We start from the raw sequence: 24,943 nt of genomic DNA on the forward strand, positions 1-24,943 counted from the left end.
AGGACCCTGCCTGTGACATATGGAGCATTGACACAATCTAGAGTTTTGAGCAAAGGTTCCATTACGTAAACACATAGCCCTTGGAAAGAAGAAGAGTTCACCGAAATGACTAAGATCTACTGAGGGGCAGATGGAATGGAATATGGAATGACACCTGTATCTAAAAAACATGGAAATATAATAGGGTGAGTGATGAATCCATATTTTACGATAATTTTTTATTTGATTTGAGTGGATTTCATCACATAAACTTGCACTTATTCCCTTAAATAACATGCTTTTGAGTTTTCTTCCGAAATTGTGCTTAATTATGAAAACATGCTCTTTTGTGCCTAAATTAGCCAACTTTATTCCATTTACCTTCCATTCGATACATTGATGTTGTTTGTGAGTAATTTCAGATGTGTGAGTTTTGCAACTTAGGAGCAAACATTATATATATAACTCACACAAGACGGTACAACTTTATCTTAAAAGTCATATTTCTTTTTAGAGATAAAAAATTCATATTAAGTAAATATGTGAATAACTAGATAAGTAATTAAATGGAATTGAAATGGGAGTTCTCATTTTAGAAGTCAAATCAAATCGAATATTACACACTTAAGGTGAGTCCACCTCTAAAGGTAGCCTTTTTCTCTAGTGTGTACGTACGGTATAACAGATCCAACATGTGGCCTACACATTAGGCTAGCAACACCCCTGCTAGCTAAGGTCTGAGCCAGATGCATCTAGGTTACTTTCATAACCGCTGTTAACTACAGTTTTCTAGTCACAGTCTCTCAAACCAATTCAAGCTAAATCACTTATAACAAATCTCTAATGCTTGTAACATATTACTAAATTTCATAATTCATATAATATACATAAGAATGCATACTAAAAATTTAATTAAAGTTTAACAAAGTCAAATAAGAAAAACATGTATGCTTTATAAAATATATAAATATTGTCACGTGTGTATTTTTATAAAGTTATGAGTTTCCAAAAATAAATATTCATTCCAATAATTCAAAATGTATAGAAATCAAATAATTTCATATGAAAAAAAAACTCAAAATCCAAGTTAAATACCAATGGTAATACATGTAAAAACAATTACAGATATAATATTCACTCACAACTTGATTTCAAGGAACCGGAAGCAACTCTGAGTGCGTCAACTAGCTACCAAATGATGTCCAATAACTTTACAATTCTTGAAATATGCCAATAATGATATTTGTGACTACTAATATTGTCAATTAATATAATTTTACTCAATTTGACAAAAATCCTAAATTTTCTAACCTAATAACCCTAATTTCGGATTTTGCTATACCCGCAAGTATAAGAATGACAAAAATTAGAGATATAGCTAATTATTGAGTCAAAGAGTTACCTTAAAACCTCAATAATAACTGAAATTTCAAAGTTGAATGCTTCCTTCACTCATTAAGATGAACTCCATGATTTAGGGTTGTGAGAAAATAAAATTTTTTCTTTAGGTATAAGTGATGTATCAAACTAAAGATAAAATAGAAAGATAAAATAAAATCTAGTGTGTGTTATGGTTGGATAAAAATTTTGGAACAAAGAAGATAAAATAGAAGAAGAGATGAAGGAAAGAATAGGGTTTGTGTGTTTTTCTCTTATGAAGAAATGGAAAAAAAAAAAAAGATAATGAGGGACAGAGAGGGGGTAGAGAGAGCTCAATGAGTGTAAAGAGAGAAAAGGAGATTTAAGTAGGGCATGTGCTCCCAAATGCTCCTCTTTTCTTCTTTTTTTTTCTTTCTTTCGGTTATTACACATTTGATGTGGATTGTACTAATATTGATGAATTCATGAGCTATTGAGAGTAGGAAGAACTTGTTCTAGCCAATCTTTTCGAATTAGTTTGACACTAAATCTGTCATTGTTGCTGGCTTAAACAACAGTGGGCAATTTATATGGTGGATGAAGAAAAATCCACCAACATTAAAACGACGTAATATTAGAGACTTTTTTGTCCTCAACCCATTTTATATCATCCACATAGGATGTCGTAACTGTAAGAACCGGAAAAATAACTTTAATAAAATAATAATTTTTAACTGCTCAGAATAGGTTCGAAAATATAGAAATGATATTTTGAAAATAAAAAGGCAAATTTTGAATTCAATAAATTTTTCTGAGTGGAAAAATGTATCTTTTTTGAAAAATTTTTGTAAACATGCGTACCGGTGCTTAAGCCAATAGAACTGGCTCTAGTCTTTCTAGTAATGCATATTGAGAAAAATAAGATTTTGAAAATTGAGTTTATTATTTTGAAAGGACAAAAGTAATTTAGAATTGAAAAACGGGTGCTAATCTTAAAGGTTTTGGCCCAAAGTGGGCCAAACGGACTAAAAATGCTAACGGGTTGGACCGGGACCAAGTTGGGCCCAAGCCCAACATATATATGCCTCACTTAAGAGCCAATTCAGCTCATTTTCACCCACAAATAAGGAACGGGGCTGCTGAAGTGAAGAGAGGAAGAGAGAATGAGATTTTACTATTCATCTCCTCCTTCATTTGGCCATAAATTGAGCTACAGAGCTCCGATTGACGAGCCATTTACGGTCACGCATCACTGTTTCCGAGTACGTCATTTCTAACTATGCTTTGCTGGTAAGAACTCGTGCCTCCTGCTCCAGTTTTCTGCCCTAAGTAATTTTGCATTTTTACGTTTGGTTTTTGAGTAGATTGTGTGATTTTGGTTTTTTAGGGGTGAACTAGCATTGCAATATTGTTGGGTTTTGCTTCTAATCTCATTGGATAAGGTAAGGTATCTTCAAACCCTTGTGTTTAGTTATTTTTGTGAACCCTAGATTTGATGTTGGTATATTGCATGATGTTAGATTGAGTTTTGGTGTTTGTTAGAGTTGGTTTGAGGCTTTTGGATCGAGCTTGGTGTCTTTGTTTTGGTATTTGGTGCATTTTGGAAATCGGCCAAGATATAGTTTCGGTTTTCTTTATGTATATGTAATGTTTCTGGACACTTAGGCTAGTAGACCTTAGGATAGGATTGAATTGGTTGGTAAAGAGTGTTGATGTATGATGATTTTGATGATTGTTATGAGTTTGGTAAATGTTGATGTTGATTTAAGATGTGGGGTTGAAAATGATGATTTTGAGTGTTGATCATGAATTATGAAGCTTGTTGATGTTGATAAATGTTGAGGGTAGAGAAATGATGCTTTGAGTTGTAATATTTAAGAATTGGAGGTATGTAGGTGAGAATTTTTGGATGAAATTGATGAAATTGCATATTGATAGGTTGTGGAATAATTGGAGAGTATATGAATATAATTTAGATATATTAGGATTGGTTTGGATATACAGCAATTGGTTTTGAATTGAGAGTGTTGGTAAAATTGAGTTTTAAAGCTTTTTGGTAAAAAAAGAATTTTTGGCAAATTTTGGCAAATCATATCTTAAGCTTCACTTTTTTGAAATTTATTTAATTTTGTATCAAATTAAAGATAATTCAAAGAGCTTTAAAACAGTATAGATTTTGTTGAAATTGGAATTTTGTAGAAAAATATATGATCGTTGAAAGTTGGTGTCAAAAATATGAATTCTGTGATGTTGTAGAAAATTGTAAGTTCTAGTTTTGTGCTCACGCACACACCTGTGCCTAAGCTACAAGCAGAACGAGTGTCATGACTCGTGCGTACGCACAAGGGGTTTACGCACATACACCCTATGAAATTTGCAAGTTGTGCGTACGCACAACATCATACGTACGCACAAGCTGGGAAGAGCCTATTTTTGAGTGCGTCCGCACGTATTCATGCGTGCACACAAAATAGAACATTTTACTTTATGTGTGTACGCACAACCCTATACATACGCACAACCCTATACGTATGCACACTGCACTGTTTTTCAATAAAAACCTTGTTTTTAACTGTTTTACCTTCCTGACAAGCTTGTGAACTTTCATAACACTTATTTATGATTTTTTAACTTGTTTGTAGGCTTTGAAACATAGAGAATACCCTAAGTGAGTCTAACTAGATATTTTCTGGTAAAAAGTTTAGAAGACGGTGATTTAGGCCAGGTATATCAGTTAGATAGAATTGTCATGTGAACTAATAGGGAGCCGGGTTGATGATGAACTTGTGATATTGACGATGGATGATGAGTTTGAGAGTTGGAAATGTTGATAAGTTTGCAAATTAAGAACTGATAGTCGTTACAATGAGTGTGAAACTCGAAAATGAATGAGGGACTTGTTGGTTATTGAAAAAGTATGCAGGACCTATATCCCTGGCGTGGCAGATTTCTCTACTGCAAGAGTGAGCAGGACACTATATCCCTGGGATGAAGTTATGATTGATAACATTTTCTGCCGCATGAGTGTGTAGGGCCCATATCCTTGGCGTGGCAGATTGTAACACCCTAATTAGTCTCAGCCTTACCTCGCGTCGTAAAGCAAAGGTTAATCAGAGATTACGACAGTTCTAAGCTCATACATAATATATATATATTATATAGAAAAATGGTATAATCTAGAAGCCCGATGAAAGACATAGCTCAAAAACAGGATTTCAAAGTGCAAAACGTACTAACAAAGCTACTAGCTTAAGACACAAGAAATAGATAAGATATAACAAAATACAAGTGAAAATGGAATACAAAAGGAGAGATGTATAAACAAAATAAACCAAAAAGACTCTAGGCGAAACAAAATACAAAAGGAGAGATGTATAAACAAAATAAACCAAAAAGACTCCAAAAGAATCTAAGATCCTTCGCTTCTGTCACCATCCAAAGCAACTCAACGAGGTGGGTTGCGACCTGCATTTGAAAAACACAACAGAAATATGGTATAAGAACTGGAGGTTCTCAGTATGGTAACAGTGCCCAGTGATATAGGATATAAGACCCTGGGATGCCAAAGGAAATCCTAAGCTCCATATAAATAATAAGATTTCATTACTTAAGCATTCTAAAACAGATAAGCATAATATACCAACATTGACTTAAATAAACCAGGTAATCTAACTTAGAGGATTTCTACTCTAACCAAACACCGTTGTCCCACAGCCTTCACCAACCGATCCTCCATGCGATCCCATCGCCACCGCCTTCCGAACCTCCTCAATCTCAGTAGAAAACACAGGTAATATACAATGCAAGCAAAGCACAAGTAGAAGCATATAAGGCAAATAATTCAGATAGCAAGTAAGCATGTTATTCGATTAGGCAAGCCATTACAAGTAAACAAAGCATACAAACAGATAGAGAATGTATATGATGAATGCCTGCTCTACTAGCTGTGATATCACATTATCAGTTCAACTGCTAACCCGACACATCTCCATGGAGACGTCACCCTTCGGACTTCTCATATGGGAACCCCCGAGACATAGTGCTCGAATCACTGTCCAGGTACCGGCTCCTGCACACTCTATAGATCCGAAGGGATGCGAGCGGGATACTCTTGCCTCAGACCTCACATCTCAACGTAAGCGGGATTAACCACCGTCCTTATGCTGCCGCCGCTACCTCGACAGGCAGGATTAACCACCGTCCCTGCCGGACGCATAGCGTCTCATAAACTCAGAAAAAATATTATTTCAGTGGTTTTCAAAAAGCATTTTCAGTGTACAGATATCCATCATCTCAATCCGAGTCCCCGACTCATCTCAACCACTATCCATTCACAACTCAGCTTCCAACTATCAAAAGTTCATCATTTCTCATCTCATATATCAAGCATCCTTCACCTAACATCAAACCATTCTCAGCACGCCAGAAACCTAGGCCTCCGTTTTCTAATTTATCATAAAATTATATACTAGAACCCTTAAGTTATATCCCATGTTCTAATACCCAAAACTAGGCCCAAAAGTCTTAAAATGGTGTTATAGAAGCTTACAACCTTGTTGGGAAGGTAGAATAGTTGAAAACAAGTAAATTTGAGAAACAGGACGTGTGCGGCCGCACAGGGGTCTATGCTAGCGCTACAAACAGAACGCGCTTCCTTGCCTGTGCGTGCGCACAGGTATGTGCATCCGCACAAGACTGTGCATGCGCACATATTAGAAATCATAAAATTCTGCAACTTTGCAGAATTTCAGATTTTTAACACCAACTTTGAATGATCATAACTTCCTCTACAAAATTCCAAATTTCACAAACTTTATATCGATTTAAAGGGTTTTCAAAGATCTTTAATTGTAGACAAGTTTCACCAATTTTTGAAAACTGAAATAAAAATTATGATCGAACAAAGTTTACCAAAAATCCAATTTTACCAAACTTCACAATTTACACAATATCTTACCATACACATTGCAAATCATACCAATCCATTCAACAACTCCATCTTTCATCAAAATTAACCTGTTTTGCCCTAATACACCAACATTACCACATTTTCCTTCACATTTCATCATCTTCAACATCAACACCAATATATCACACTTTTACAACCATAATGCCAAATCATCAAATTCAACATCATTTACATCATCATTATTCCTTTTCAAGTTACACAATCAATCACCATTATCATATTACCATCATTCATCATACTCAAACCCAACAATCATTAAATCATTATAAATCACCACATTGCAACATTTAACAACTCAACAACCATTTAAATTCAAACCTATCCTATGGGTCACTAGCCTAAGTGTCCATGAATATTATATACTACATAGAGAAAACCGAAATCGTACCTTGGTCGATTCCCTATATGCACCAAATCTCCAATTTAGCACAAACAAGCTTCCAACCATAATCCAAGCTTTCAATTCCACTCTAATAACCATAATCAAACTACACACATATAAATCACCTCAAATCAATCTAGGGTTCCAATTAAACATAAATTCACAACTTGGTGTTGTGGCCGGTTTGGTTCATTAAATGAGCCTTTTATATGTTGGGCTTGGGCCCAACTTGGGCCCGATCCAACCCGTTAGCAATTTAGCCCGTTTAGCCCAACTTCGAACCAAACCTTTAAAATTAACGCCCGGTTTTCAACTTCTAAAATTTTTCTAAGGTTTTCGACGGTTTTTCACTTTTCTCGTGCGGTACTGGGCAGACTTGAATTGGTTCAACCGGTTCAACTGTCGGTTCGTGGTTTTTTACGGTTTTTCGCAAAAGGCACATTTTCTGACTCAAAAAGACCCACCGAGTCCAAAAATCACTTTTAAATTCTCAAATTCTCTCTCTAACTTTTCGGGATCTAATTTGGACAATTAATCACTTAATTAACCGGTTGATCAGTTGCGGTTCTTACACAGATTCTTTGCTGCATGAGTGTGCAGGGCCTATATCCCTGGCAGGGAAGAAAAGCAACATCCCCGGAGATATGTCGGGTTAGCATTTTGAACCGACAAGGGATATCACGAGCCAAATAGGATAGACATTCATCATACGCATCTTTTACATGGTTGCTTGCTTTGACTACTTGAGTTATGCCTTTTTGAATAATATGTCTAAATGCCAATTGATTTACCTGTTATACATGAATATTATTTGTGGTTTTCTTGTTTGCATTAAATGTGTTTTTCTGGCATTGAGGAGGATCGGAAGGTGGTGGCGATGGGATTGCACGGAGGTTAGGCTGGCGAAGACTATGGGACAGTGGTGCTATGTTTGTTAGAAATCCCTTAAGTTAGAATACCATGTTTACGGTTTACGTTATTTATTTTGTTTTAAGCTTGAATATCTGTTTTTGATGTTAAGTTCTAGGATTGTATTTGGCGTCTCGGAACCTTACATCTTATATTTTGGGCACTGTTACCATACTGAGAACCTCTGGTTCTCATACCATATGTTGTTATTGTTTTTCAAATGCAGGTCGCAACCTACCTTGGTGAGTTTGCGGATATAGTGACAAAGCGGAGGGTGATCTTTTTGTGCTTTATTTTACTTTACTTTTGTGGTAGTTATTCTCTCACCTTTCATATTCTATACTTTATGGCCTTAGAGGCTTGATTTGAGGGATAAGTTGTATAAGCTGTTTTAAACTTCCAAAACTCTTTTGTATTTCAATTTGACTAGCTGGTCTAAACTCCGCAAGCTGTGACTAGTCATCTTATATATATATATATATATATATATATATATATATATATATATATATATATATATATATATATATATATATATATATATATATATATATATATTATTTATTTTAATTATTACTTTGTGTATCCTGGAGCTATCTATAAGCTACAAGGTTTTATATGTATTATGTCGTGTTCTGTTCGTACCTATGTTTTTAGTTATTGTGTGTGAACACTTCGCATTTCGTAATTCTGTTTTATGCAACTTTGAGCTCTACTCCTTCATCGGACTTCTAGTTATATACATATAGCTTTAGAACTGTCGTGGTATTTTGTTATCCTTTACTTTACGACTAGAGGTAAGGTTTAGAGTAACGGAGTATTACAGTAACGGCTATCTCTGTAGAACGGTGTTCATATTAAACATCTCTATTATGTTTTGTAGTTCCATATGGATGGAGGTATCTAGGTGTCGAGATTTTGAGAAAGTTAGGGATTTAAATATATTGGCTAATCTTTAAGAACCTAAATGTTTGTGACACAAAAAGTTAGAGACAAATTTATCTTTTTCTTTAAAAAAAAGTGAACGATAATTGGAGAATTTATATTTTATAAACGACAAACCACCTTAAATTGATTGAGTGATCAGCTCACTAACTCATTACTTAAGTATGAGGAGTTTAAATTGCACTTTATACATAAAGCAATCTATTAAGCGCTAAATTTAGAGCTCAGATATGGGAGAAAATATTTTTTTATCTACGGAATTAGGAAATATTGTGGGCCACAAAAGAAAAAAAATACTTTACAGCCGACGATCCATTCCCTGAAATGTGTCGTCAGTCGTGTACTCTTGTCTACGCCAAGGCAGTGTGAGTCAGAGCCTGAGTTAACTTGCCAGCTCCAATTGGCTCTTCTCCTCGTCACAACAAGTTGCGAATCTGCCAAGTGATCGCTTCTGTTCATAATATAACATACATCGGGTAGAAATGGTAATGTGGGTATTTGGTTATGGTTCTCTCATCTGGAAGGCTGGCTTTCACTTCGATGAGCGCGTCGTTGGTTTCATCAAAGGCTATCGACGTGTCTTCTACCAAGGTTCGTTTCGTCATTTTGCTCCCTCCCTCCCTCCCTCCCTCCATCCTCTCTCTCTCTCTCTCTCTCTCATGATTTTTCTTTTTAGGCTCAACTGACCACAGAGGAACACCTGAGTATCCTGGAAGAACAGTGACCCTGGAGCCTGCTGAAGGAGAAATATGTGTAAGTCTTCAATCAGAGTTCACCTATTACACATGTGCTGTGATATCACAGTTTAATGTGCTTCGGAGCCATCGTCATTAATGAAAACAGACTCAAAGTTGATTATTAGGTTATTTTGAGTAATATTTTCTGATTTAACCATTTTTAGAGAAGTCTTCAAGGCATATTATTCATGTTGATCTATTAGTGATAACAAGCTTCATAGTTCATCACCTGAGTATAGATGTAATTGTGAAGTTTATGAAGATATCCTACTTGATTCAAGTTTATCTGCATCAAGACTAAAATTGATTTTAGTTTTCTAGCATTAAACTTCAATTTTTTCTTCTTATTTTGTTTTCTGTCTAGTCTTTCCTGTTGTTGGCTTTTAATATGTTACGAGTTGAAATTATCAAATGCAATCAATATGTGAAATGAAAAATTACTGTGTTTTGGAAGGATATAGTGGGGAGTTGCTTACAAGATCTCCAAGAAAGAAGACCAAGAAATCGCATTAACGGTATGCTTCTTCAAATTTTATCTTTTTTTATATTAAATCTATATTCTTTTCCTATTTATATTATTAGCCCTAGCAGTCAAAAGTTCTTATATATATATATACACTCACACACCCCACCTTATGTTATTCACACAAAATTAGCTCATCAATCATAAATCCTCGAAAATTAATGTGAAGGCTTAATCAGTAGACTGGAGAAGAGGTAATGAACAACCTTTTAAATTACAGTAACAGTAATGGTCTGAATATTTATTTAGGATATTAGGCTTTTCTAAGGTGTCTAAATTTAAACATGATTCATGGCAAGATACCATGGCATCATCTAATGTATGTAACTAACCCTACCAAATGAGACGTCTTTATTGTAGTATTAGTCTTTGTTAAGCATTACAGATTTACGGTAGTGTTGTGATACACTGATTTTCAGGTAATTAAATATAAACAAGCATTTAATTCGTAATGATAGAACATCATATTGATTTAATTAGTTTGTTATGTTTATCTAAGCATTTAAGTGTTGTGGTTATATTCATATTCATGATAACATAGCTAATTTGGCAGTTTTGAGGTCTTTACAATGAAGTATATGAAACAACTGATGGCAGAAATATTTGCTTTTTCACCCATTGTATCCAGTTCCCTAATTTTAAGGATTGAGAATTAGGCTCTTAGTTCATGCCATAGTGGCTTATTTCGGGATGAAAATGAAGATCATGTTGCTAGACATCAGCGTATAAGATGAAAAATGTCTCATTGAAAAATAATGCTAAACATCACAAGCGAGGCCCATATTGGAAACTAGAAATACTGATACAAATTAAAAATGCTTAAGGCTCAGTTTAAGCTTTAAACTAAGCTGCGCTAGCACTTCTTGGAATGGCTTACATATATGACTTTGCGTTAGAATCTTTAATCAGAGGGAGTGTTTATTGAAGAGTTATACAAGATAGAGATAATATTAGAGAGACCTGTCAAGTCTTCCCATGACTCCAACAAATGTCCAAAACAAGAAAGACCCACCATCTCTAATCTCTTCTTCCCCTTTATTCATAATAAACTAATGACTTTCCTAACTAACGTGGGATCGCATCACCTGGCCATCTGACTTCGTATGTAATTAGTCATTACTATAGATATAAATTTGTTGTGGATATAATTTCCAGTCTTTTCTTTTTGGTTTGCAAATAACGCATGTCTTTATGACAATGGCCTTTCCACACACATGATATTGTGGCCTACTGTTATATGTTATCAGCTCAGCAAAGCATCTCAAGGAACGATAGCCTCTGAGCTAAAGCATGAAGCTGATTTGGTCTATTGTTTCCAACGTTATATGTAGAGTTTTTATCCATCAATTAAAGCTGCAGACAAAAAGGAGAATGGTTCTTCTACTCCTTGTGGGATTTTCAGTAGCTAACTGAATAGCTCAGTACTTTAAATGATAAAATTATTAATTAATTTTAATTACTGCACAGTATCTGGAAGTGAGAGAGAAGCAATATGACAAGAAGGAATATGTGGATCTTTTCACCGTAAGTACCTTATGCCAAGATCTTTTCAGACCAATAAGGTGTGGCGTTTCGTTCTGCTCTATAATAAATGTTATTCGAAAGATGAAATTTGGCATGTATTTGAAATCTCTTTCAGGATATTAATGCTACAAGCCCAGCCATAACTGGTGTCATGGTGTAAGTGAAAGAAACAACCTTAGACCTATTTCCATCTTTTTTCTTGTCTCTTTGATCGTCAATAGTTTAGATAGTTGGTGTGAACATTTTTCAGGTATATAGCATCTCCAGACAAGAAAGTTAATGTAAATTACTTGGGTCCTGCATCTTCTGAACATATAGCGAGGTATTCATCTTCCCCCGACACAGCATTGTCTTTGTTGCGCACAATAAAAAATGATTCATGATAATATATTAATTTGCTGATCCTGGCTTCAAGAACCTTATTAAATATCTAAACATCACTTCTATAAGCTTGATCTTTTAACACTTTGATTACTAAATACAAATAATGCGATAATTTGCTTGTAACTGAACCTTCAATATCAGATAGATTTCATTTGTTCCACTTTTTAAATGCATTTTTCATTGTTCATGCATTCAGGGTTACATTGTAAATTTTAACTGTGTTGTGCATATTCTTTTTGGGGATTTGTATTCATTGTTTGGATTTTTTTTTTTTTTGGTTTAAAACCAAACTGGATCCATTCTTTTTATATGAATTTCGTATAATAGTTACAACTTTTGGATTCTTTATATTTCATCCTATAGGCAAATAATTCATGCTGAAGGGCCCTCAGGACCTAACAGAGATTATCTTTTCCAACTTGAAAAGGCTCTTCTTCAAATAGGTTAGACTTTTTTAACATATAGTTTAATCATTTTTATATGAATTTCCCTTTTATTTATTATTTTATTTTTACTAATCATTCTTAGGATGCCAAGACAACCATGTTATTGATCTTGCAAACGAAGTGAGGCGTTTTCTTTCGGAGAAACGTTGAATGCTTCAGTGTATTCTGTCAGCTTTCAACATCCTGAGACTTTAACAAATCCCTTTTAACTTTAATTCTATTGGGGAAACACTGCATATGTTTGTCGTAGATGAATGATTAATCAATTGTTAAAATACATAATTATTTTTTATATTGGGGTGGGAATGGTATTTTTCATAATCATGTATTGTATGGGTGTTAATCTCAAATACAGCACGGTTTGATTTAAGGTGTAGAAATCGAACCCTTGATATTTTGGGAAGCAAAAATTAGACCCTCGGATTTGATATTAAAAGATTTTCAAAAAAAATTTTGCAAATTAATCGGACCTACCGATCACACATTTCCATACCATAAAAAAAAAACACATACAAAGCCAATAGAGTTAGATTGCATACACTCCTCATTCATAATAACAAATTCAGTAAAGTATTTGTTGTCTCTGACATTTGGAATAAGTCTCAAAGTTGTCTCTATTATTTAAATTGTTATATTTAAGTTCCTAACATTTCAAAATCGTCTCAATATTGTTCTATCGTTATTGACCTGTTAACAGAATTGACAGTGGGACAAAATCAAGACAATTTTAAAACGTTAGAAACTTAAATAGGACGAAAACGTTGGGGACAAAAATGATACATTATTCTTAGAAGAATTACCAAATCAAGTAAATTGATAGTAGATTTTTATCGAATAAATTGCATTACGAATTCAAGATTTACTCATACTTGTAAAATGACTAGTATATAAACTTTCAAGAAAAAAAAAAGAGAGAATGTAATATACAATAAAGTATAAATTATATCTCTAGATCTAATATATCAAATTTTTTTAATATTTAATTTAATTTAAACTTTATTTTTAACTTTTAAATAAATTTTAATTTTTTTTCCTTCCATAATTTCACCTTTTCTACAATAGGTAATTATTTAATTTATTTTTTAAGTTTACTCTTAATAATAAATAAAGTTATTTAGAATAAAAGTAATGTGAGTAAAAATAATTTTACTTAAATGTAATTTAAAAGATTAAATAATTATCTACAATAAAAAATTAATATTATTGAAAGATAAAATTAAAATTAAAGTTTGACTAAATTAAACATTAAAGAATTTCAATATATTAGAGACATTATTATATATCATACTTTTTTTTTCGGAAGTTTATCTACTAGTCATTATACAAGTATTTTATGATAAATAAAAATTTTGAATTCATAATGCAATGCATTCTATTAAAATTTATTTTTATTTTACTTGATTTGGTAATTTTTATAAGAGTAATGTATCATTTTTATCCTCAATGTTCTTGTCCTATTTAAGTTCCTAACGTTTCAAAATCATCTCAATTTTGTCCCGCCATCAATTCTGTTAGCAGATTCCTAATGACATGACAACATTGAGACGATTTTAAAATATTAGAGACTTAAATAGAATAATTTAAACATGAGGGACAACTTTGCGATGTACCCCAAACATTGGGGACAAATGATACTTTACTTCAACAAATTTTAGCCGATTCACATGTATAAAGAAAAATAAAACATTGGTTACAAAAATAAAGGATGTTAAAAAGTTGAGTAAAATGACAAATAAACCTCTGAGGATTTACATTTCGAACAGATTGGTCTCTAAAGAAAAAGTATCAATAAAGTGCTCTAAAATATCAAACGTAGACAAGTTAGTTCAATTAAAACTTTCTACCCTAATTATAGGGACTAATTTAAAGATTGTGTCTACATATGCTATCCTAGAAGATTTTATTGGTATTTTTTTCTTTAAAAATTAATTTATCCAAAATAAAAATATTCAGAAATTTATTTATTATTTTACTCTAAAAAGTTTTACAAGAATGTGATGTTGGGATGTGCACCAAAAATAAATAAAAAAAATATAGAAAACGACATATAAGATGTAGCGTTTCAAAGACAAAAAACACGACATTATAGGTATAGTCGTAGTGTTTCATTTAGTGAAAATACGAGTAGTGTTTTCATTTGGCGGCAGCCTTGTGGAGTGGCAGCACGTAGTGTGAAGAACTCAACGTCGAGTTTTGTTTTTGTGTCAGTGTTTGTGAAGAACGTGATATATATATTGGCTCGCTTTTTATTCAACCTAATTTTCGACACATTACATTTTGGTAAACTAATTTCAAATCAAATATTTATGAAAGTCGATTTCATTTTTTTTATCGATGAAAATTTCTTCAAACTTGACTGCTTGATGTATGTTCTCAAATCATTGTCCATTTAGAAAATTTATGCAATATTAATTCCTTGTTTTAATTATATTCGTATTCAATAATATGATTGGAAAATGTGGAGTGAGATGCAAGTAAAATAATTTGAGAATAAATAGGACAATTAAAGGTAATTTTGTAAAATATTTTTATGACTTTGTATCTTTAAAAAGCTTTCAATTATTTTATTAATGTATGTGAATATTTAGAAGCGAATCAATAACAGAGAAAGTGGCATATTATCAAACCAATACAATGTTAGTAACACCAGAATTATTGCAATACTGAACTGAATTCTTAGTTAATTGTGTGCGCCCACAATGAACTTAAAATAGTTCCCCTGCCACAACTATTTCTGTATATGTTGCACACAACAAAACCTTACATTAGATGAGGTCACTTAGTTACATAAACCAAATGATATTATAACTAATATAATATTCTATCTATCATAGAACATACATGTAGTTAATCCTCTTTTCTTTTTCGTGGATTAATCCATATAGTTTATCATTTATTAATTTATTTCCAAATTTTTGTTCAAATTAAAATTAAAAAAAAAAACTACTACTTGTTTTACCATAAAGATGAGTATTTGAGTATTTGTACATGAGTTTTTAGCACATACAATACCTACAACAAAGCCAATTCAGGCGCAACCAACTGTAGACTTACTAATTGAAATATGTTTTGCTGAGATTTAATAACACAAGAAACAGTATTAACTTCATACTCATCGCACTGCCATTTGCACAATCTAAATGTTAACGCCCCATCAAGACTAAATTCTAACCAGAGTTTGTCTAAGGCTCCTAACAATGTGGTCCTCAGAAAAATATAACACCATTGATGAGAAGCTGGAGGGGTCTTGTAAGTACACAAGCTGACGAGATGACACATTACATTACAAAGTTCTCAACTCTAACCTTTCTTAAGTTTTAACCACTAAAGTACCTGCCTTAATTTCAATCACTGTCATCATCATCTGCATAAACAAGAACGACAACAATGTAAACCTTGTGTAAAACTTCGACTGTAGAGAGGTGGACAGAATGCATAAGATAAACAAAAGCTATGTGCACAACAAATATCAAAGTTACTAGAAGATTAGGCCTTGCATACACAAATATACAATAAAAGCACCACTGCACCACCAAACCTATTTTCCGTCAACTATGTGGGTTAGACAAGACTACATTCTCCTATTGTAGAACCAACTCAAATAAAATCTAAATCTTCCACAATGGTTTTGCATGGTTTCTCATAGGGTCTCTACCTCTAGCCACGGGATACTCTCCATTTGATCTATTAACACAACCAAGCCACCTAAGGAAAGATTTTAGCACCTATTTTAGTGCTACCTTGGACATACTTTCTTCCTTTTCTTTTTGGGTATACTCTGACTTAGTTTTCTCCTAATAAATCCGTTCATAATTCCATCCTGGACACACAAGTATCTTTTTGGGGGGTAAAATATCCTCCATAATCAGTAAAGCGTTCACAGCATCTAGGCCTGAAATGACAGGTTCATTTTATGATGCACTGGCATGGCTCACAGCTCATTAAGTTATGCAATTGCCTAGGCCAGATCCATGCAGCTCTCTAATGTGATTCCTATCAAAGCATTTATTTATTTTGAGGACTCCACGAAAAGCATTCAAGAACAGAGATTGCAGAACTTAAGACTCATAAACCAAAGATAAAAATGCAGAGCCAAATCATATATTAAATTACCTTCATTAAATTCATCGCTTTGACTTTCTTCAGCATCACTACTATCTTCCTCCTCTTCATCTTCTTCATCCTCTTCATCATCATCATCTTCATCATCTTTATCATGATCACCAGACTTAGCATCATTGCCATTAGTTTCAACTGGAATCTTGGGCTTTGGAGGAGGAGGTGTGAAGCTTGTCACTGACCTCCTTCTTGAACTCGACACAATATTACTTAAATCAATACCCTCAAGTTCTTTTGCTCTTTCCTTCTTTTTTCTAACTTCCTTGATTTCTATGTTCACAAGAGAGAGAGAAAATATGAGGGTAAAAAAGGTATCAAATGAAAAAAGATGGAATAACATATAGCTGGACCAAATCATATCCAAGGACTAGGCAGTCATTATGTACACTTCAATGCAGAATCCATAAAAATAAAATGAAAAGGCAGAGTACTTAACAAGAAAATGAATTCAACTTTACCTGTGGTACACTGACTTCCACTCCACAGAGAAATTAGAATCAGCATCAAGACAAAAACCAAATGATGCTATTGTGTGAATTGTAAACAATATCCATCGAAAAGACATTCAAACCTAACACTTTCATAATGGTTTCATCTATATGATTTTTTTGGTCTTCATCTACCTTAAACTATTTAGATACCCTATTTAATCAATTGTTCTTATCAGAGCTTGAACATGCTTCCATCAGCTTTTGTACAATATTGTACCAAATGAATAAGGAATCAATCTCCCCAGTTTTGTAAGTTAGCAAGGCAACTTCTGCAGTGATTGTTAGTGTACTATTCCGAACGAATACCGACAATAAGGATGACATTATCATGTGCATAAAAATACATAAAGAAATGGGTTTTCCCTCCCTTCTTAATATTATTTCAGTTACATAGGAGGAGCAAGCACCGACATAGAAGAACAAGAAGAGTGATCTGGAAAACTTAGATGAATCCATCTGAGCGAAAGAGCTATAAACTCATTGCAAGATCCATTCATTTTATTAGCTATCCTATATTATAAATCACTTCAAATAACATTACAAATTTCAACAATAAAGATTAAAACTTAAAAGACAGGTTCATATATTAATAAAGACGTCCAAAACATGTTTGATTAACAATTCAGTTTGCAACTATTAAACCAAGTTAGTTACAGGTGTTGTATATACCATCACGGGGTTAATTTGAATATGGATAGACCGTGACGAATTAAAATCATATTATGCTTACATGCATCAGTTTAGATAACTAGACATGATTAAAACTAGTAAACAGAAGATAAAACCAGCTAAGCATTTAGCTGTTTAGGCTGTAGTGAAGATAAATGAGCAGAGCTATAGCTGAAGCAATAGCTTCTCTTATAAAGTAATAAATGCTTCAATCATTCAGGATATGATATTTACATATATTATCTCAATAATTTAACTCACCCTTTTCAGAAGGATCAGAAGACAATCCTTCTCTAGACAGTATCTCCTCCAACTCCTTGATTAGCTGGGTTTCTCGCTTGTTTTCAGGTGCCTGCTTGATTTTTTTGTAAATTGAAGGAGGCACGCTGTAATAGGACAATAACATCAGCCTATTATCCCCAATAAACAACTAAGATCATAGAATGAAAACAACAAAGGGAAATTACCTCATTCCACATGCTTTAATAACAGATTTTAAGTGCTCCACACGTTTGCCGTACACAGGAGTTGAAACTTCTTTCTTCTGCAGTTGGGAAGAGAAAGATATAGTCCAATCAGATTCGCATCATCCATTTACTCAGTAAAAACTAACACGAAATAAAGAATAATATATGAAGAATAAACTTTGTATAAAATCAGATGGGAAGTACAAGCATGTAGTTAACTTAAGTGAGCAGCTACTAAATTTTGGGATCATAACTACAATACAACAAAGCCTTATCCCACTAGGTGAGGTCGGCTACATAGATCAAACGACGCCATTGAGCTCTAACGTGTTTGGTCCATGTCATGAAGATTCAACAAACTTTTATGTTGGCTTTCAAGGGCCTAACACAACCCTCCTCCTCTATTCAGGATTAGGACTGGCTATGTAACATAGGTGCAGTTCAATTTTGAGATTATAACTGTTCTCTTAAAATATGAAGAGGAATGCTAGAGGACCATCAGAATTTATTGTTTTTAGCCGTCAGTTAGCCACCAATGTTTAAAAATATGGGATAAAGTATGTTATTGGATTACTAGACTAATGGAACTAGACTAAAGAAATTGAGTTGATGGTTAAATGATGGCCAAAAACAACAAATTTTGATAACCCCTTGGCATTTCTCAAAAATTATGCTCTCAATTGTAGAACTTAGAACCAAGAATTCATCACTGCAATCACCATATAAATATTAGTTAGTATGACCTTCGTGAGTTTCTCTCGGGAAGAACGGGACTGATCTTCAGAGTCTCCTCCACTACCTTCTGCATCACTGCTGTCTTCTGAAGCATCTTTAGCTGGCTTGGCCCTTTTCTTACTAGGCAGATTTTTTTCCTCCATGGATCCGCTTCGCTTTTTAGGTTCAGTGGTACTCTGCTTCTTCGCCTTTTTAACCATTTCCTTTCTTGGTTTGACAACTTCCTCATCACTCTCATTATCTGAAGCATCAGAGCTCTCTTCTACACTGCTTAACTTTTTAGTTACTGGGGTATCACCTTTCTTCTTCACTATTTTCTTGGCATTGCTTGAAGGTTTTGAAACTTCTGAAGAATTCAATACCTTCACATTTAACAAAGACTTCTAAGAATCAGACTAGGCATCAATTACATTTAAATTGACAGCATATGAACTTACCTCATCTAGCTGTTGACTAATAAACTTCTTGTAGGCATCAAGAGCAAATTTATCAAGTTTAAGATCTTCTTCCAATAGTCGACGAAGGCTAGCCATTGTGACTTTCCTGAAATTGTGAGTCAAAAGTACAAAAGTTATACCTTAAGAATTAGTAATATTAACCAGAATTAGTTCATGTGAATAAATGTACCGCATGTAAAGACAGGGATAGTATACATGTCATAAAGAGGTCAAAAGGATATATAATTGAAAGAAACCGTAGCATACTCTGAATTAGTCCTGATGTAAGTAGCTCTTTTTCGAAGTGCTTTCTTAATTAGAGTTTCACTTGGAACTACTTTTCCACCATTGTCTTTATCTTCCTTGGTTTCCCTTTTAACTCCCTTCTTTTCTTTTTCTTTAAGTAGACCCAAGACTGGAGAATCTTCCATTTTCTCCTCATCTTCAGGGCAACGATCCTTTGCATCTTCTTTTGATTGGCATTCATCTGTTGATCCTATGGGTTCTTTTGTACTTGCACCTTTCACCCCTGCCTCCCCAGATATCTTTTGGCTATCATCATCACCAACACCTTCTAAGCACTATTCATCACAATGAAGGGAAAAAAAATGACAGATGGTATAAGACAATTTAAGCATTTTTCATCATTTCAAAATTTGAGTCCAAACAGACAACTACATTCTTAAGCAATTTGCAATAATCATCAATGGCAATTAGCATTGAAAATTAAAGAACACACTATTTACCATTTCATTATATTAATCAAAATCTGCTTACATGACCCATTATACTACATAAAAAGCAAATACAGGTATAATTGCTCCACTAGATTTACAAAATAAAGAAATTATTTAATTACAACCAACCATGTTCAAGATTTGACAACATATATACTATTCAAGGTATAGAGACATTTTTTTTCTTGATAAAAAGAGAATTTCATTAAGATGAGGATAAGGATAAATACAAAATGGGGGATAAGGGTTCCTCTATACAAAAGCAAAAACAAAAAATGAGATTTATCTATAAAATATAGCTTTCAATCTCTCAACATGTCCAAGAGGAAAAGTCCCCTATAGAGATCATGAACTTTACACCTACTAGATGCTAGGCATCTGATTCTATCCCCATAAAACATGCTTGTTATAAAATGTCATTGAAGGTACATGCATTACGCTTCAACCAAATAGTCCAGATAGTGGCGAAAACTACACAGTGCCATAATTTCTGCTACCAAACCCAAACTAGTCAATAGAAATTGGTATTAGCTACAGGGCACAGACACAACATTCATCAAAGATGCTAAACAAATTGTTCCATAACAAAACAATTGGCCAATGCAAAAGCATATGTGAATTTGACTCTGAATTTGCCCCATACATAACACACACATCAGGGGAGATAGCCTTATGTGGCCTTTGAACCTGCAACAATTCCTTGGTATTAGTTATGTTAAGCACAGTTGTGCATTCTAAAGATTTGACTTTAGATGGAAAGAAGTTGTGTTCTAGGAGTGAGTAAGAAATTGGAAGAAGGATTACAACTAAAACTACCAAAGGAATCAAGAGACTATATCCTTTAGTCAGGGTTACAAGACAGAAAAATTATCAAGGAGAGATAAGAGAATCAAAATCTTAGAGGATTCCCTGTCATTAAGGTTACGAAAGAAATGGAAGTCCCAAGAGAAACAAGAACCTTGTGCAATGTAAAAAGACTGGAAAAGAGAATTACGCAAATAAGATAGATGATGAATAAGAGGAAAGACCAGGTTTCAAGAGGTATCTTCTATCTAACGGTCTTCCCAAAAGAAATAAGACACATCACCTACCATAAAGGAGAGCAACGGTTTGAAAGCAGAGTATCCTTTCAAAATGAATTTCCAAGGGCTAGAATGAGTAGCAGCATTGGCGTACCAACCATTACTGTCCATACCATATTTACTTTCGATAACTTGATGCCAAAGAGATTGATTCTATGAGAGAGCACCATAGCCATTTCACCACTAGAGTAATGTGGTACGTAGACAATCAAACACACAACACAGCATGTAACAAAAAAGAAATCATGAACTCAAGTAATTGTCATTCTATGCCTTCAGGGATTCTGCGAACTTAGCATCAAATACATTCATGATTCACCACATTATACAAATTAAACATTATAAAGACAAAAAAATTCTTTTGGTCTCGTGACGACCTTCAATAAATTACTGTTCATTTATGTAACATATTAGAAACAGCACTTGATACTCTAATACAAACTAGTTGCTTAGGTGGCCACCTGTCCTTCATAGTTCATATGTCTTATCCCAAGAGGAACTCTCATCGGTCAGTAAAAATCACACATACTAATTTCCTTCCTTCCACCAGAAGGGTTGAACAAGGAACCATTGATAAGAACAACCATACATAGACATCAACAGGGCAAACAAGAGGCAGCCCGGTGCACAAACACGCGTTAATGCAGGGTCCGAGAAAGGGTCGCATCCAAAATGGAGCCAAATATTACTAGAATTATTTTCTATATTTTTCATCATTTGAACAATTTAGTAGAAAAGTCTTGCCATTGTGAAAATTACACTTCTCAATCTGCACTTATTTCTCACAATATTCCAATTAAAATCCATTGCATAAGGATGCAAGATGTCCCACAATAAAGTATGAAGACACAACAAATTACATCTAGTTTGGTTAGAGATGTGACATTGAACTGCATGTTTGCTAGATTAATTGAAAATCAGATCACTTATCTCTTATGAATTTTCAACGGTCAGATTAACTTTTTCCATAAAAGAAGAAATTTATTAACAAGTGTTGGATAATACAAAGTGCATGGAGGAATAGAGATCCTCAATAAATAAAAATAAAAATAAAAGCAAAGACAAAATATTGCTTAATATAACACGGTACCTTTACCAAACATTGCTTGATAAATCTCTTATGGACATCCAATGCAAATTCCTCCAACCCCAGGTCCTTCTCAAGCAGTCTACGAACCCCCTCAAATGTCAAAGAACTGCATTAAAAAAGAAAAAAAAAATTGCTCAAATTTCAGATACATCCACAGTCCATTGTGTATATATAAACTCAGATCACAAAATACCTTATTTAGGGAAGATTATGGTTACTCAAACTAATCATATATCTAAACTTTAGTTCAAGGAACACAGAACAACTGATTCAATAGCATTCAATTGTCGTTGGGTTCATGTCATTTAAGACATTCTGCTACCTCTAAGACAGGAGGAGTATAATCTTCTTCCTTAATTGAATTGACACCAAGTCCCCATGTCAGCAAAATCCGACTCAATGAACCATCCGGTAGTTTCAGAATTCAGACTACCAAGGCTTTACTCGTGAGTTGGGATCTTAGAGAATGCTTGATGAGTAGAGCAGAGTCCATTTTACCAACCACCCTTCCGACTCTTTATCTCCAAGATCCCAACTCACAAACACCACCAAAAGGAAACAAGACATGTTTCCATAGACCAAGATTCTCCTTTTGTCCAAATTTTCCTAAACCCTTTGGACTTCGGCAATTCAGAAATGCCAAAAATATATGCCATAATTCCCTTTAATAATGCCTCACTCAAGAGTTTCACACATACAAGCACACACTACTACAACATGGCTAGACCATCCAAAGCCCCAGAAATCATAAACGAACGACAACACAAGCAAGGTTTCTTTCTTCCCAAAATAAAAATCTAGAAATCAAACTTATAAGTGCACATTATTACATTAGAGAGCAAAACGATATACCTACTAAGTAGATTAATTACGAGAGAGAGAGAGAGAGAGAGAGAGAGAGAGAGAGAGAGAGAGAGAGAGTACTGACTCTGCTTGTTCCTTGAAGTGAGGAACGCGAGAAAGCATAGCTGTCTCAATTTGGGTCTCAACAATAACAGGTGTCTCAGCCTTGACAACATTCTTCGGAGTTTCAGTCTCCGGTGTTTCCTCTCCCATGATGAAATGTGTATGTATCGGTGTTATTGTGAGATGGGGTTGGTACTTCCTTCAGTTCAGTTCAGGTTCAAACAAAAACCAAAATGAAATCGGCAGGATACCAACTTAGGGCAAATTGCCAAATTCCATTTTATACTCTATTTTTGCCTATGACCGCTCGGGCCTCGCCGCTCATGTTTAATTTTTACAAACAAGAAAAGTTTAGGAATTTAATTTTGAGAAAATAGTTTTCTACCAAAAAAGTCTAATTATATAATATTACATTAACTAGTGTATGTTCGCGTACCTTGTACGGAAAATACATAAAATTATATTAAAAATTTTATTAAAAATTAAATAATATATATAGTAATTATTATTATAAATATTTTATAGAGTTATAATTAAAATCAAATTCTCAAAATTTTTAATATTAAAATATTAAAAATAATTAGTATCTGTCTTAATCAATTTGAGTTTGTTAAATGATTATCTCACTCGTCCACTTAAACAACTATTAGGAGTTAGAATCTCGCCTTGTGTTATAGCAATCCATTGGCTAGTGATAAACCCTTAATAAATGGAGTATCAATACGTGGTTAGACTTGGAGGAGTTTTTGAATACGCGGGTACCCAACCCGTCCATACCCGAATGGAAAGGGCAATAACTTGAACTGAGTCGGGGCAGACTCAAGATAGGGTATGGTCGGGTTTAAGGTGTACCCGCTCCGAATATATACATATAAACACTTTTTAGGAATTAGGATTTGCCTCACATCATAGATGATTCATAACTTCAGTCTATACTCTATAGCCATGCAAGATAAACTCAGTCATACTCACCCAAAATCTTCTTCTTCTCGGAATCTTCACAAAAAATCGCATAGCTCCCGTCATATTGTTGCTGAGTCCATCACCGCCTACCTATTCACAACTCCCATCTTCCTTCACAGCCAGGGAGCGACCCACGTTTAATATAGAGGGGGCATTTGCCCCCACAATTTTTTTTAAAAAGGAATTAATACTTATATACATATATACCACTTATTATATTATATTTATCTCAAAATAAAATATAAATAGTTCTTTTGTATTTTATGTTAAAAAATATTTTGTTAAACTTAACACATAATAATAATAATTATATTGTTAAATTTGATTTAGTATGAAAAATAAATAAATACACTCAAAAATAGTAATAGTTAATTATATTATATTAGTTAATTAATTAATAATTAAATTAAAACTTAGTTTTCTAATTAAATACAACTTAAATTATTAGTGATTTTTTAAAAATTGTTTAAGATAAAAAATATATTATCTATGTATTAATATACTGTAATTATTTTGGTTAAAAAATTTATTTATACTATAAAAATTATAATAAGTAGATTTTATAATTAAATATAAGATAATAAAAAATAAAATAATTGTTTAAAAATATATATAAAAAAATAATTAATCATGTTAAAAATAAAAAAAAAGTCCTTATAAATATTTTTTTATTATTTTAAATATTATACTATGTGTATGAAGTTATATTTTTATTAATTTAAATATTATAATAATAATTGTGTGTATATTTCTAGTTTTTATCAATATGTATTAGATAGTTCTAATTTTAAATTTTGAATATATCTAAACCAATTTAGATTGGTCAAGTGATCAACTTAGTCGTCCGCTTAAGTAAGTATATTGAGGGTTCGAATTCTGTCTCGTATATATAGCAACTTGTTGCCGGTCAATTGTAAATTCTTAAATGGAATTCAAATTCATGACGGATTAGTCCTTAACTTGTTGAGTATCATGAAAAGCAAAAAAAATATCTATACCTAAATTTTATTATATTTTTGTCCCCATTAGTAAATTTTTTTGGGTCCGTCACAGTTCATAGCTTATGTCATCATCGCTGCTCATTCCGTTA

At 33.4% G+C, this 24,943-nt stretch overlaps 2 protein-coding genes across 3 annotated transcripts; one reads left to right on the forward strand and one right to left on the reverse strand.

Annotated features, from left to right (window-relative positions):
* The first annotated feature begins 8,775 nt into the window (after window positions 1-8,775).
* Window positions 8,776-12,447, forward strand: LOC112715651 (gamma-glutamylcyclotransferase 2-3). Its single transcript, XM_025767430.3, has 8 exons — window positions 8,776-9,134; window positions 9,220-9,296; window positions 9,742-9,795; window positions 11,271-11,327; window positions 11,443-11,483; window positions 11,578-11,649; window positions 12,075-12,154; window positions 12,240-12,447. The coding sequence occupies exons 1-8, from the start codon at window positions 9,026-9,028 to the stop codon at window positions 12,305-12,307; spliced, it is 558 nt and encodes a 185-aa protein (XP_025623215.1). The 5' UTR covers window positions 8,776-9,025; the 3' UTR covers window positions 12,308-12,447.
* Window positions 12,448-15,087: 2,640 nt separating this feature from the next.
* Window positions 15,088-23,264, reverse strand: LOC112715652 (uncharacterized). 2 transcript variants are annotated; one of them, XM_025767431.2, is made up of 9 exons: window positions 22,913-23,264; window positions 21,985-22,090; window positions 19,343-19,656; window positions 19,076-19,181; window positions 18,647-19,000; window positions 17,904-17,980; window positions 17,698-17,822; window positions 16,271-16,546; window positions 15,088-15,521 (listed from the first exon to the last, which is right to left on the reverse strand). In XM_025767431.2, exons 1-9 carry the CDS (start codon window positions 23,038-23,040, stop codon window positions 15,502-15,504), a joined length of 1,506 nt encoding a protein of 501 aa, XP_025623216.1. In that variant the 5' UTR covers window positions 23,041-23,264; the 3' UTR covers window positions 15,088-15,501. The 2 variants fall into 2 exon arrangements, with proteins under 2 accessions (XP_025623216.1, XP_072060987.1); XM_072204886.1 differs by having other exon boundaries at window positions 18,647-19,021.
* Window positions 23,265-24,943: the final 1,679 nt, after the last annotated feature.

This window comes from Arachis hypogaea, chromosome 10 (genome assembly GCF_003086295.3).
Source record: "Arachis hypogaea cultivar Tifrunner chromosome 10, arahy.Tifrunner.gnm2.J5K5, whole genome shotgun sequence".
Classification (NCBI taxonomy): Eukaryota; Viridiplantae; Streptophyta; class Magnoliopsida; order Fabales; family Fabaceae; genus Arachis; species Arachis hypogaea.

Excerpts from the sequence above, each read along its gene's own strand:
- LOC112715651 (XM_025767430.3), top strand. The coding sequence starts at position 9,026 with ATGGTAATGTGGGTATTTGGTTATGGTTCTCTCATCTGGAAGGCTGGC. Across the intron at positions 9,297-9,741 it reads CTGCTGAAGGAGAAATATGT|TGGGGAGTTGCTTACAAGAT; the intron begins GTAAGTCTTCAA and ends GGAAGGATATAG. Across the intron at positions 11,484-11,577 it reads GCCATAACTGGTGTCATGGT|GTATATAGCATCTCCAGACA; the intron begins GTAAGTGAAAGA and ends AACATTTTTCAG.
- LOC112715652 (XM_072204886.1), bottom strand. The coding sequence starts at position 23,040 with ATGGGAGAGGAAACACCGGAGACTGAAACTCCGAAGAATGTTGTCAAG. Across the intron at positions 22,091-22,912 it reads CACTTCAAGGAACAAGCAGA|TTCTTTGACATTTGAGGGGG; the intron begins GTCAGTACTCTC and ends TTTTTAATGCAG. Across the intron at positions 19,182-19,342 it reads TACATCAGGACTAATTCAGA|GAAAGTCACAATGGCTAGCC; the intron begins GTATGCTACGGT and ends TCACAATTTCAG.